This window comes from Myotis davidii, unplaced genomic scaffold, assembly GCF_000327345.1.
Source record: "Myotis davidii unplaced genomic scaffold, ASM32734v1 scaffold306, whole genome shotgun sequence".
Classification (NCBI taxonomy): domain Eukaryota; kingdom Metazoa; phylum Chordata; class Mammalia; order Chiroptera; family Vespertilionidae; genus Myotis; species Myotis davidii.
Window position 1 is genome coordinate 99,280 of NW_006296631.1, and position 14,246 is coordinate 113,525.

Below are 14,246 nucleotides of genomic sequence, written 5' to 3' on the forward strand. Positions count from 1 at the left end.
ACACACACCTGGTACCAACCCAGCCTGCTCCTCCGCCAGCCCCAGAGGCCTGGAGTCCCTGAAGGTCTTCTCCCTTCATCATCCACATTGGTCCTGCCCGCCCTGTGTCTCTGAAACACGGGACTTGCCCCTTTTCCTGTATCCGGGAGTGGCCCCGGACCAGGCCCAGTGTTCTCCAGGCTGGATGCTGCCTCCGTTTCCTACCTGGGCCTCTTGTTGCCTCCACCCCTGCCTCAGACAACCTCTGTTTCTCATAGCAACTATCGTTTTAAAAATTAAATGTTTTGTTTTGAGTTTTCCATCTACAGTATTATTGTGAAGATGGTATAGAAAGTTCCTGTGTATCCCACACCCAGTTTCCCGATTACTAGCATCTTACATTCATGTAGCACATTTGTCACAATCACTGAACCAACATTGAGACGTTAACTAAAGCCCATAGTTTCCTCAGATTTCCTGTTCTCACTAACGTCCTCTGCTGTCCCAGGATCCTATGTGACATTTAGTTGCCGCGTCTCCCGAGGCTCCTCTGGGCTGAGACAGTTTCTCAGACTTTCTTGGTTTTGATGACCTCTACAGTTTTGAGAACTGGCCAGGAGTTTGGATTTAAACACGTATATCTTGGGTCCTGGCCGGTGTTCTCCGTGGTTAGCGCATAGGTCCGAAAACTGAAGGGTCACAGGCTTGCTTCCCGGTCAAGGGCACATGTCTGGGTTTCATGTCTAGTACCTGGATTGCAAGTTTAATCCCAGGAAACACAAGAAGAGGGCATGTGCGGGAGGCAACCAAATCAATGTCTCTCACATTGATGTTTCTCTCTCTCTCCATCTCCCTTCCTCCCTCCCACTCTCTCTAAAAATTAATGGGAATTTATTAATTTAAATATGTTTTTATTGATTTTAGAGGCCTAGTGCACAAAATTTGTGCACTGACGTGGGGGAGTCCCTCAGCCAGGCCTGTGCCCTCTCAGTCCAGGACACTTCGGGGGATATCCAACTGCTGGCTTAGGTCCAATCCCCCTCTCACAGACTGGGATCCCTCTTGCAATCTGGGACCCTTTGCTCCTTACTGCTCACCTGCTCGCTGCTCCTTAGCCCTGCTGCTGAGGCAGGAGAGGCTCCTGCCCCTGCCACCCACCACCACAACCGCACTTGTCAGCTGTGAGCCCAGCTTCTGGCTGAGCTGCGGTCCCCCTGTGGGAGTGCACTGACCACCAGGGGCAGCTCCTACATTGAGCGTCTGCCCCCTGGTGGTCAGTGCACATCATAGCGACCGGTCATTCAGCTGTTTGGTCCATTTGCATATTAGGGTTTTATTATATGGGATTGGCCCTGGTTGGTGTGGCTCAGTTGGTTGAGCATCATTCCATGTACCAGTTGCTGGTTCAATTCCCAATTAGGGCACATGTCCAGGTTGTGGGCTTGATCTCTGGTCAGGGTGCATACAAGAGGCAATTGATGGATGTTGCTCTTACATCGATGTTTCTCTCTCTCTCTCTCCCCCTCTCTTTTCTTTGCTCTCTAAAATCAATAAAAACATATTTAAATATGTTGAAATATACTTGACATACAATATTGTGCAAATTTAAGGTGTACATGTTGATTTGATATGTATATGTATTACGGTATGATTCCCACCATTGGGATTTGTGGCGTTTTTCTCATGGTTGGACTGGGGTGATGCGTGTGGGGAGGAGAACGGGTGTGAAGAGATGAAGAGCTCATCTCATCACACTGAGACCAGGGCGCATGCCATCAACATGACTTATCACTGTGATGTTGACCTCAACCACCTTGTTGAGGCGGTGCTGTTAGGTGTCTCCTCTGTAAAGCTTCTCTCTTCCCCCTTCCCGTGCCGTATCCCTTGGAAGGAAGTAATTATTTACAGCCCACACCCAGGGGTGGGGGTCCTGCTTCCCCTTGAGGGCAGAGCATCCGCATAGATTATTCGGGATTCCTCTGCTTGGGAAGTCTCTCCTCCCCCCTTTATCTATCTGTCCAATTATTCGTGCAGTGTATCCACGGACCCGTGGGTATTTTTTTTACACGTTGGGTTACAATCTAATACTACTCTACTGATTTCCTTGCTCAAACTGCCCCAGCTTCGGCCATGGGGAGCTTGTTCAGTTGGCTCTCGTGTCCCTATCGCATGTATCCTGGTGTTTTTCTCTTAGCCCTTCCTCACTGTCACTACAGGGCGCTCCAAGCTCATCTCTATCTCCAGCCCCAGCCGAGAATCCGCCTTTTCTCCGAGGAGCAGCCTTGGTGCCTTTCCCGGGAGGATGGTGCTAGAAACCAGGACGGGGGCAGTAGGGGTGCTCACTGCTCCCAGAGTTCACTGCTTCTAGGCTCACTCAGCTAACAGAGCAAGGACATATATGTGTGTGTGCTAACCTGTGTGTGTACACAAATCTATAAGTATTTCCATGTGTAGTTACAACTGCCTGCATCTATATAAAGTTAAACATGAGTTTGTGTAGATGTCTCCAATGAGAAACCTACCTCCCCCCTTCCCCTTCCATTTGCTTCATAGTTCCATTCCAGGTGCAGAGAGTGGCTTTAGGAGGTTAGCCCCAAGACTCTGGGTTTTGTTGTTGTTGTTGTTTTAAATATATTTTTATTGATTTCAGAGAGGAAGGGAGGATAGATAGGAACATCAATGATGAGAAAGAATCATTGATTGGCTGCATCCTGCACGCCCCCCGCTGGGGATCAAGCCTGAAACCCAGGCATGTGCCCTTGCCCAGAATCAAACCCAGGACCCTGCAGTCCGCAGGCTGACGCTCTATCCACTGAGCCAAACCAGCTAGGGCTTTTTTGTTTGTTTGTTTTTTAATAGAAACCCTTTACCTGCTTCTCCAGCTCAAAAACCTCCCCTGACTGCCCAGGACCCCCAGTCAAGACTCCAGCCCCTCCCCATAGCCCTGCGTGCCTGTGCAGTCCAGCTTTGCCCCCTCTTTGCAGTCTGAACAAAAGCAGCCCCACCCAGGACCTTTGCTCCTGCTGTTCCCTCTGCCTGGAGTGCTCTCCTCCCAGCTCCACATCTGACTGGTAACTTAGCTCTCAAATCCTATCTGGAAGCTGACGCCCCCTCCCACTCCAGGACCGACTTGGGGTGTTGTGTCAGGCTCAGCCCTCTCCCCGACATGCTGGGGTGCTCCTTGGGGGCCCTGGCACCTTCCACACCAGCCAGGTGGGGTCTGAAGTCCGGGCCAGGGGCAAGGTAGGGAAGAGGGAGAGAATTCCTGTTTCACAGGCAAGACCTTGGCTCCTGGACAAGAGGATACTGTGAAGTTCCAGAGTGTCAGAAGCTTGCCTTGATCCAGGAGCACTAGAGGCAAAGCTCTCACCTGCCCTGATCTTAGATTCCAGCAGGTTCTGTGGTGACGAGGACAGGATGCAGGACAGGTCCATGTTGGGTTCCTGGAGCGAAGCAGGCCAGAGGACACTCGGAGGTCCCGTCAACACCCCTACAGCCCAAGACCACCTCAGCCGGAGGTTCACGGGCCAATGTTTTTATTTCTGAGATGGGGGCGGGGTGCCCGGAGAGGTTAAATAACGTTCACCAGATCACCCAGCAGTGTTGCCAAGCTGGATATAACGACCATTTCCTGAGCACCTACGTGCCAGGCAGGTAAAGCTACATACTGTGTGTAGGCAGGTGCCTGTCCCGGCAGCAATCCAGGCTACGGACTAGAAGGAAACACAAGAGGGTAGACAGGGTGGCATTGAAAAAGGAGTAGATCAGGTAGAGCCAGAGGAGTGCCTGGGCTGGGGTGGAGGTAGAGGTGGGATGAGAGAGCAGGGAGGGCTTCCTGGAAGAGGGGCCCTAGCAGGTGGGGCTTGGAAGATGAGAGGAGATTGTGCTGCTTTTCCCAGGAGAATCCTTTCCTCCCTTCTCCCTCACTGCCTCCCAAGAGCTCACATCTTCCCAGAAAAGTGCTTCAATCCCACCCCACCAGGGACCTGGGTCCCCAGCCCACACCCTCTTCTCCTCCTCCTCCTCCTCCTCCTCCTCAGTGCCTCCAAATCTGTGAGCCCCAAACCTGGTCTTCTCAGGGCTCCCCAGCTTGGCCCGCCCTCAGACCCAAGAAGGGGAACTTGCAACTGCTCAGTGGGGCATGCAGGCAGCTGCAGGCCCATAGCAGCTGCCCTTGTTCTGGGCCTTCAGTGTCACCAGTCTCCTCTCAGTTCCTCTGCCTCTGCGGGTCCCTCCCCAGGCCTGCTCCTTCCCCCTAATGTGGCTCGATCATTTGCATCCTTATCCTGGGTGGCATGGGGTCCCCCTCTGGGCACGGTATGCCACCCCTCCACCCCACCCCTGTGGGTTGTGATCCCCTGTGTCTGGCTCCCCCTCTCCATACTGTGTGGCCTGTGAGGGCAGCATCTGCTGAATGATGACGGGCCGCCTGGTGGCATTCCAAGCAGAGGACACGGGAAGTGCCAAGGCCTGGAGGCGGCGTCTGGCTGTTGTAGCAACACGAGAAATCCCAGGAGGGTGGTTTCGGTTCAGACTGCTCAGGGGTAGGGTATCAGGGAGGGGCTGCCGGTGGGCAGGCGGTGCAGTGGGTGCCTGGCCAAGAGCACACATCTGGCTCCGGTGCCGGCCCAGCACCCTCAGGTGCCTCACTGCTGCAGGGATATTTTTAGTGGCTGCTCCTGCAGGGGCTGAGCCAGACAGCTGTCAGGAGAGATTGGGAGAGAGAATGCAGAAGGGTGCAAGCTGTTCTAGCACATAGATGGGAAAGGGCCAGAGCTCTGCCCTGGACCTCTCAGCCTCAGCCTTGTAGTGTAAATAAAGTTTTATTGGAACGCAGCCATATCCATCTGTTCAGTTACAACAGCAGAGCTGGGCGGTGTGGACAGACTGTATGGCCCATGATGCCAAAAATCTACCTGCCTTTTTTTTTTTATAGAAAGTGCCAGGGCAAAACTCTCTTTGCAGGGGAGAGGGGGGACTTGGTAGTGGTTACTAGATGATTTTCCCCACTATTTCTGATTCTCCTCCTTCCAGGTACAAGGGAGGACTTAGTGTCGCTCAGCTCCAGAATTAGGCAGTCATGTGACTTGCCTTAGTCAATGAAATGCTTCCTGGGCAAGCCTTTAGGAGATGGTCCCAACTCACCGCCATGTGACCCTTCCTGTCTCGCCACCTGATGTTGGAGGTGGTGGAAGTTGTCAGGCTGGGATGCTGAGTGAGGGCGATGAGAAACAGCAACATCAGAAATGTGGGAGGAGGGAAAGACCCACCACATATTCAGGGCCAGAGCCTAAATGCCTCCTGCCCCCCGGCTTATGAAAATAAAAATAGAATCAAAGTAGAGATGTCAACACCTGCCACTCGCCCTGACTGATCCCTGACTGCTATAGACTGATGTGTCCCCTAAATTCCTGGTGTAGCCCAAATCCCCAGTGACATGGTTAGGAGGGAGGAGCCCTTGTGATGGGATTAGTGCCGGGGTGGGCAAACTTTCTGACTCGAGGGCCACAATGGGTTCTTAAACTGGACCGGAGGCCGCAACAAAAGCATGGATGGAGGGTTTGTGTGAACTAATAGAAATTCAAAGTAAACATCATTACATAAAAGGGTACGGTCTTTTTTTTTTTTTTAAGTTTTATTCATGTCAAACGGCCGGATCCGGCCCGCGGGCCGTAGTTTGCCCACGGCTGGATTAGTGCCTTTCTAAGGGACCCAGGAGCATTTGCTCTCTCCCCTGCCATGTGAGGACACAGCAAGGAGGCAACTGTCTGCAAGCCAGGACCCCATTATGCTGGCGCCCTGATCTGACTGCCAGCCTCCGGACCGTGAGAACTGTGTCTGTTGTTTAAACTGCCCAATCCGCGGTATCGTTATAGGAGCCTGAACAAACGGAGACACTGAGACAGCCCCAAGAAGGAATCTGTTCCATGAAATACGCAACCACACGCAACACAGCAACCACACACAGTGATTCAGGCAGAAATGCATGGGCTGCTGTTACAAAGTATCACGAACTGGGGGCTTAAAGAAACAGATGTGAGGAGGGCTGGTTTCTTCAGGAGGTTCCAGGGGAGGAGTCCTCACCTCTTCCAGCTTCTGGGGCTCTGGTGTCCTCAGCTTATGGCTGCGTCACTCGTCTCTGCTCCCACCTGCACTCGGTTTTCTCCTCTGGGTCTGGGCCTCCCTCTGTCCTTTATAAGGACACTTGTCATTGGCTTTAGAACTACCCGAATCTAGGATGATCTCATCTCAAGATCCTTTACTTAATTACATCTGCAAAGTCCGTTTTCCACATCCAGTCAGGAGCCAGGATTCTGACGTGTTTTTTTTGAGTCACCATTCAACCATCCTATCTAATACAGATGGAATATGCAAATTGACCATAACTTTGTGACAAAGATGGTAGTGCCCACAGCCAATAAGGAGGGAATATGCAAATTGACACAAGGTGAGAGGTAGAAGGTGGCTCTGGCTGGAGTGAAGGCAGTGCTGACAGCCAGGGAAAGGAAGGCCTATCCTTGCTCAAATCTTTGTGCATCGGGCCTCTAGTTACAGATGATGTCTTATCTAAAACTAGAGGCCTGGTGCATCAATTCATGCACGGGTTGGGCCCAGCCAGCCCCGCTCCGATCGGGGTGGGGGTTGGGGGCGATCAGGGGCAGGGGCAGCTGGGGATGGGGGGTCTGTGGGAGGTTGGCTGGCTGGCCCCACTCCCTGGTAGAATGCCTGGTCAAGGGGACAATTTGCATATTAGTCTTTTATTATATAGGATTTTATCTAGGAGCTTCTGCACATGCAGTGACAGGGCAGGGGGTTCATCAAGAAGCTGCTGTCTGCACCTTTGGGATTCAGATTCTCCTTTAAGACCTTCCTGCAGCTGTGACTCCAGGCACAAGCACCGATTTTCTCCAGGAACAGAGGGCAGCTTTTGTTTCATGGCTTTGGAGCAGAGACTGGGGCACACACCTCACCTCGGCCATGATTGGTCTCCATGGCAGGGCTCCAGCAGCTGCCTCCCTTGTCTGTAAAATGGCCAGGGTGGGCTGGAAGGCTGCAGTTAACACAGTGCCACTGGGTCTGGGGAGGCATTACTGGGGAGGCATGCCCCGTCTGTGCCTGACCCGGGGACCCACATGGTAGCGATGACTGTCCCAGGCGCCGCCAAGTCTCCCGTCGGCAGAAGGAACCGAGGCCACAGTGGAGTGGGGCACTTGGTTTATTTCTGATGCAGTGATCAGGACGGTGCAGATCTGGGCTGCGGAGTGGGGTAGGTGTAGGGGTGAGGCAGGACTAGAACTCCACCTTGCAAGCAGGGAAGGCCTCGTCCTGCATGGACACTGTGCTGTTACTGCCCAGCACCGTGATGCCTAGCGCCTGGTGCTGGGCATGCGTCTCCTCATACCACTCGTGCATGGCCATTGAGTCGAAGGTGGGGATCAGGGTCACCTGTGGGCAGGAAAAATGGACGAGCAGTGAAGGGGAGAGCGCTCTGCTCTTGTGTCCCAGCCCCTGGGCAGCTGAGGTGCCCTTCTCTGACCACATGTGCTCCGCCTCCCCAGCGGCCAGCCTGTCCCTGAAGTCCCTCTGATCCCACAGCACCCAAAGGACCCTCTTACAACCCCGGAGACCGGGCCAGGGCTCTGTGAACCCCTCTCTGTGCCTCCCAATCTAGGCTCACCCGGGCCTCCCTGCAGCTCCTCGAACACAACAGGCTCACTCCCACCTCAGGCCTTTGCCCATGTTGTGCCCTTCACCCAGACTCTCCCTCCTGGCTGTTCTGTAAGCTGTGTGCAAGGTCAGGGTCTCACACTCACATACTGAGTGGCAGCCAGCTACCTAAGCTCTCCCTCTGCCCAAGCTTGCCCCACCCTTCAATGCTCTGCTTCAAGGCTTCCTTTGGGGACGACCCCCGTCCTCTTCCTCAACTGTGTAGATGCCACACGCCCCATCTGTTCCTCCTGGCCGAGTCTCATGACAGTGGGGTGGCTAAGAACTGGGGTTCAGGAGAGGTGACCAAACCAGCCCTGCCCTGCGTCCCCAGTCAGGTTGCAGCAGAGGAATGAGGAAACGGATGTGACAGGAGCAGCCACCTGAGAGATGGGGAGGGCGCCTGCCTCCTTTCCGTGTGGCCCTGGGGATGCAGGTGGATCTGAGCCCCAGTCCCACCTGTGAGGGCTGAACAGGAACATACTGGGAGGCACTGACCTCGCCCTGTGTCAAGACTGTCTAAGGCCGTAGGGTGGTCACTCACCTGTAGGTCACGGTCCCACTGCTGCTTGCCGGCCAGCAGGGCGTCCAGGACGGCCCGCATTCCCTCTTCCTTGTGCTGGTCCTGGCCGCTGATGACATAGCAGAGCGCGCGCACCCGCCGAAAGAACTCCTCATTTAACAGGCAGATGCTGCCCCCGCTGGGCAAGTAGGCCAGGTCAAGGTAGACAGGGGAGCCGGGGGAGGCCTCCGACCCACCCGGCCGGCTGCTGGCTGACCCTGTGGGCAGGAAGGATGGCGTCAGTCATGAGCTTCTGGGCCTGGGAAGGGGCTGAGTCTCGGGGCTTGGGACCAGGCGTCCAGCTCTACGTGCACCTCCGTGAGTGCTTCTCCTCAACAGGAGGCCTGATCTCACTGTTTTATGGCTGGTTGACAAGCCCTCCCTGGCACGGACAGTTACTCATTGAACTCTGTAAACACCCCTGGCTGCCTCCTCAGTGCCTGGACCCTCCCTTGCCAGTCCCCAGACACAGACATCCTTCAGGCCAGAAGGAGGGGGCAACTGTGGAGGGCTTCCTGGAAGAGGAGGCTTTTGGGACTTGAGCCCTAAAAGCAGCTGATGCCTGGAAGGTTCGCTGCTCCTGCAGCATCCATCTGTTCAATTACTCAAGGGACATTTGTCAAGCCCTCCCGGGCCCCACGTCCTGGAGACATGGTAGTGACCAAGACAGACCAAAATCCCTGCCCACAGGGGCAACAGAGAGCAGAGCTGGTGTGGGAGGGGTCGCGTTGCAAGGAGACCCAGGACAGGGAGGCCTGGATGGATCTGGGGCAGCTGTGCTCAGAGCCTTGTCCGCAGCCCTGAACCCAGAGCCATGCCGGGGGGACAGGGCTGCCGCTTTGGGGTGGGTGAATTCTAACACCCGGTTGAGGTCTTGGGCACCGGAAGCCTACCAGACGCTCGATGTCAGGAACATAAATGTTGCGCAGCTCAGGGTGTGGCCCAAAGGGCTGCAGGGCAGTTGCAAATAAATGAAACTCCTGGCTTTGGGCAAAAGGCACCTGTCACTCGAAGCTGGGGATTGTGGTGGTGAGGATCCCGCATGGAGCCTTAGGAAGAGACAGCTACTGTGGCTATGGAAAGCACAAGGGAGACAGGAGTAGGAGAGCTGGGGGGCAAGGAGAAGATGAGGGGGATCATGGGCAGGAGGATAGGGGCAGAGGAGGGACTGGGCAAGTGATGACCTATAAGCTAAATATGGCATCTGCTTTTATAAAGATGGTTTGACTGGAATATCTGTCAGGTACTTACTGAGATGCCCTGAGTTTGAGACAGAGATGGTCTGGTCTGCAAAGCTGAAGGTTACCCGCTGGCCCTTTAAGACGCTGTTTGCTGATGTAGCATGGAGGGGCAGAACCCTGAGTGGCCAACACTGTGGCCTCTCAAAGAGGCCACATGCCCTGGCGGACAGAGCCCCAGATGACCCCCAGCCTTTCGGTGTCCACGGACCCGAGGGGGCCATCCTCTCCCTGTCCTGGGAACCCCCGACCTGCCAAAGGTCACAGGGGCCATCAGGTGCCTCCCCTGGAATCTGCCCAAAGACAAGAGGTGACAGCTCAGGTGGGTGTGGAGGCTTGAAGAGCCTCAAGAGACCAGGGTGTCCAGCAGCCAAGCACACCCCTCAGCTCCTGGAGGGGACGACCCCAGGTACCTGGAATGAGGCCCAGCCCACAAGCAAGTGCTCAGTAAATGCAGCTACAATTATTACTGTTGTCATATCATTGCTTTCTCACCAGCCCTCCCTAGGTGACCTAGCCCTGTGCTAACCAAGGCAGTGGCTACCAAGTACTGCTAAGTGGTGGGCGTGAGCCAACATGAGCTGGGAGTGCCAACTGCATGCCAGGCTCCCAAAACTTAAGAGTAGAACAGAGAAGAGGAACTATCAAATACCTTATTTGGTTGATTACACGTGGAAGCATCACCTTTACACAGTGCTATGCAGGAAACAGTTTATACACAGTTGGGAGGATTCTAGGAAGATGGGGCGGTAGGAAGCACCAGGAATTCCTCTTTCCACCCAGAGGACAACCGAATTGTGGCCTCAAGTTGAAGCGACTTCCATGGGATTTAAAGGACTGCGCAACGTCCCCCACCCCTCTCAGTCTGGGAGCAGATATTTAAGCAACTACATATACAGGAGAACTGAGAAAGTCACCACACAAGCCCAGAGAAAGGTAGAGGCTGAGAAAAGGCCTGACAACCCTGTACATTTACACCCAGACTGATGCCCGTCAGAGAGACAGCCCACAATAACGAAACCACAAAAAGCCACAGCAAACCCCAGGGAAGGAGAGACACTGGATTTCTAGAGTTATCGCATTATTACATTCAAACATCCAGTTAAAAAAAAAAATCAGAGGACACACAGAGAAAGAGCAAAGTATGGACCATTTAAAGGGAAAACAATAAATCAACAAAAATCAACACTGACGAAGACTTCAAAACAACCGTGTGAAAGATCCTCAAAGAACTAAAGACAGAGAAAATCAAGAACACAGTGTCGGAACAAAATAGAAAATCAATGAGGAGATGGAAAACAAAAAGTAAACCAAAAATAAATTCTGCAGCTGAAAAGAAGTGTAACAGCTTACGTGAAAATTTCATGAGAGGGATTCTGTTCAAGATTTGAACAGGCAATAAATAAATAAATAAATAAAGCAGTGACCTTGATGACAGAACCATGGAAATTACCAAATCTGAGGAACAGAAAGAAAAAAGATTCAAGAAAGTGAATAGAGTCTAAGAAACCTCTGGAACACCATCAAGAGGACCAACATAGTCTGGCCGGCATGGTTCATTCAGTGGTTGAGCATCGACCTATGAACCAGGAGGTCACGGTTTGATTCACGGTCAGGGCAAATGCCCAGGTTTCAGGCTCGATTCCCAGTGTGGGGCATGCAGGAGGCAGCCGATCAATGATTCTCTCTCATCATTGATGTTTCTATCTCTCTCTCTCCCTCTTCCTTCCTCTCTAAAAATAAAAATAAACATTAAAAAATATAATAATAATAAAAAAGGAACAACATATATATGATGGAATTCCCAGGAAGAGGAGAGAGAAGAGAGGGGCAGAAAGATTATATGGGGGGAAATAATAGCCCTAAACTTCCCATATTTGATGAAAGACACAAACGTAAGCATCCAAGAAGCTTAATGAACTCCAAGTACAATGACCTCAGAGACCCACACTGAGACCCACGATCAAACTCTTGAAAGCAAAGACAAAGAGGGAATCTGAAAGAAAGTGCTGTTCAAAGGGAATTTTATAGCTATAATCTTACAGTTCAAAAGCTTATATTGAAAAATAAGATCTCGGAGATTCCAAAATGGCAGCAGAGTAAGTGGAAGCTACACTGACATGGTCCCAGGACCAAAATGGAATAACAACTAAAATACAGAAAACCATCCTGAATAATCAGCTGAAGACTTGCTGGAGAGAACCCTGGTAGCCAAGGATGGGAAGTGGGACCTCACAGAGGCTGGCAGGAAGGGCAGAGGTGCACAGGGCTGGCTGAGCTCCCACAGACAGCACCTGAAGTTCCGGAGGGATATCTCAGCTGTGGGTGGTTCCCACTGAGAACTCGGGGATCTAAACCCCAAGCTGGGCCCACCAGCCCAGAGCAGAGAACTGAGAAGGTGCCTACACAGCACCTGGCTGTGGAAAGCAGCAGTAGGGCTGTCTGCCTAGGAGAGACGGCTGGAAATGCAGGTACCTTCTTAAAGGGCCAACACAAAATTTTGTGTGCAGCCACTCACACTGGGCTCTGACAGAGGGAGGGTAGAGTGGACTAGAGCTGTGTGAGCAGAATCCAGGGTTGTGGGCTCTGGGATTTGAGCTCAGAGGCAGCTGCCCCAGTTTCCCGTGCTGAGTCATTCCCTCCTACTGCAGAGGACATTTCTCTCCAGCAGACCTTTATCAGCCAGGTAGCTTTTTCCCAGTGGGGAGGGAGCAATTGCCCCATGATGTAGAAAAACCTCTCACTCTACTCTGAGGCTAATCTAGACTGATAATAATCAGAATGCAGGCAGAGATGAGTCCCTGGAGGCTTTGAGTCTTTGCCTGATCTAATTCTGGACCTGGGCTAGGAAAAGCAGACCTTGGTGCATATCTTGGTCCTTTCCAAAGGCACCCAGCTCCAGCAGAGGGAGCCACACACTGCAGATTGCTGACAGCTCCAAACGGTACAAAGCGCATCTGACATTGTCCTGCACTAGAGTTCTGTGAACACTGGGAGTTCTCACAGATCTACCTACTCACAGACACAAACCCAAACAGGCAACCAAAATGGGAAGACAAAAAAATAACCCCCAAGTGAAAGAACAAGAGAATTCTCCAGAAGAGGAACTAAATAAAATGGAGATAAGAAATTTATCAGATATAGAGTTCAGAATAATGATGGCAAGGATGCTCAACAGATGAGAAAAGATATAGTAACTATGAAAAACGGCCAGATGAAAATGAAGTATGACATAGCACTAATAAAGAACACATTGGAAGTAATACACAGCAGATTAGGGGAAGCTAAGGATCAGATCAGTGAATTAGAAAACGGTAGAAAAAAATCAATCAGAGAACCAAAAAGAAAAAAAAAAAACAATTGAAAAACCGGAGGACAGCTTAAGGGAGCTGTGGGACAATATGAATGTACCTATATTCACATCATAGGACAGCAGTTCTCAACCTGTGGGTCGCAACCCCTTTGGCGGTCGAACGACCCTTTCACAGGGGTCACCTAAGACCATCCTGCATATCAGATATTTATATTACAACTAGAGGCCTAGTGCACAAAATTCATGCACGGGTAGGGTCCGTAGGCAGGGCCAGGGATCAGGGCCAATCAGGTTTCCCGCCTTCCTGCCTACTCCTTCCCTCGCAACCTGTGCACTGCCACCATGCAGTTCCTCCCCACCTTTTCCTTCCCCCACTCCCTCAGCACCCTACCACCACCATTGGTCACCTGCCATGTTCCACATCGCCCTCTGGTGGTCAGTGCACATTATAGAAAGTGATCGAACTCCTGTTCTCCCTGTCGAACTCCCAAGGGGACACTTTGCATATTAGCCTTTTATATATAGATTTATAACAGTAGCAACATGACAGTTATGAAGTAGCAACAAAAATAATTTTATGGTTGGGTCACAACATGAGGAACTGTATTTAAAGGGCCAGAAGGTTGAGAACCACTGTCATAGGAGTATGAGAAGGTGAAAAAAATGAGCAAGGGACAGAACCTAGCAAGAGAACATGGCAAAAGATCCTGGACAGAACCTGGCTACAGAACTTGGCTGGAGAACCTAGACAGAACATGGCAGGAGAACCTGGATAGAACCTGGCTGAAGAACCTGACAACAGAACCTTGCTGGAGAACCTAGAAAACCTGGCTGGAGAACCTAGCAAGAGAATATGGCTACAGAACCTGGCTGGAGATCCTAGACAAAACTTGGCTAGAGATCCTGACGAGGCTGCTGATCAACTGAACGCTGTTGTTTTTGGATTTGGGTCCTGGAATGTGGTCTTAGCAAGTGAAATGTAGTCTAAGCAAAAGGGAATGTCAGCTGTGAAGTCACCTAAAGGTCAGTTCCCAGGGGTGGGGGATGTTGATTCAATTATTTGATCAGACCTAACACTTATTAATTCTGATTGTAATTTTCAAAGATTACTATTAGGAAAATCAAAAAATAGATGAGGCTGGGATTTATTGATAATAGAGTCTTAGCAACTGTGATGGTATAATAAAAAATGGTAGCCAAAAAAAAAAAAAAATGAGGAAGGGATAGAAGGGATTTGAAGAAATAATGGCAAAAAACTTCCCTAACATGGTGAAGGAAAAAGTCACACAAGTCCAGGAGGCACAGAGAATCCCAAGCAAGGACCCAAACAGGAAAAATAAACCAATGGAAACCAAGATGGCGGCATAGGTAAACACTGGAGTTAGCTGCCTCGAACAACCACTTCAAAATACAACTAAAAGACGGAATTTTTTTTTAACTTAAATTT

General features: G+C 51.5%; 1 protein-coding gene across 1 annotated transcript in view; it reads right to left on the minus strand.

The window, feature by feature from the left end:
• Positions 1 to 7,177: 7,177 nt before the first annotated feature.
• Positions 7,178 to 14,246, minus strand: part of MAP1S (microtubule associated protein 1S) — a gene marked incomplete at its 5' end in the record, with an annotated part of 21,015 nt that continues 13,946 nt past the window's right edge. The window contains 2 exon segments of the mRNA XM_015569577.1: positions 7,178 to 7,425; positions 8,231 to 8,466. Of these exon segments, the coding sequence (XP_015425063.1) occupies positions 7,270 to 7,425; positions 8,231 to 8,466 (392 nt within the window).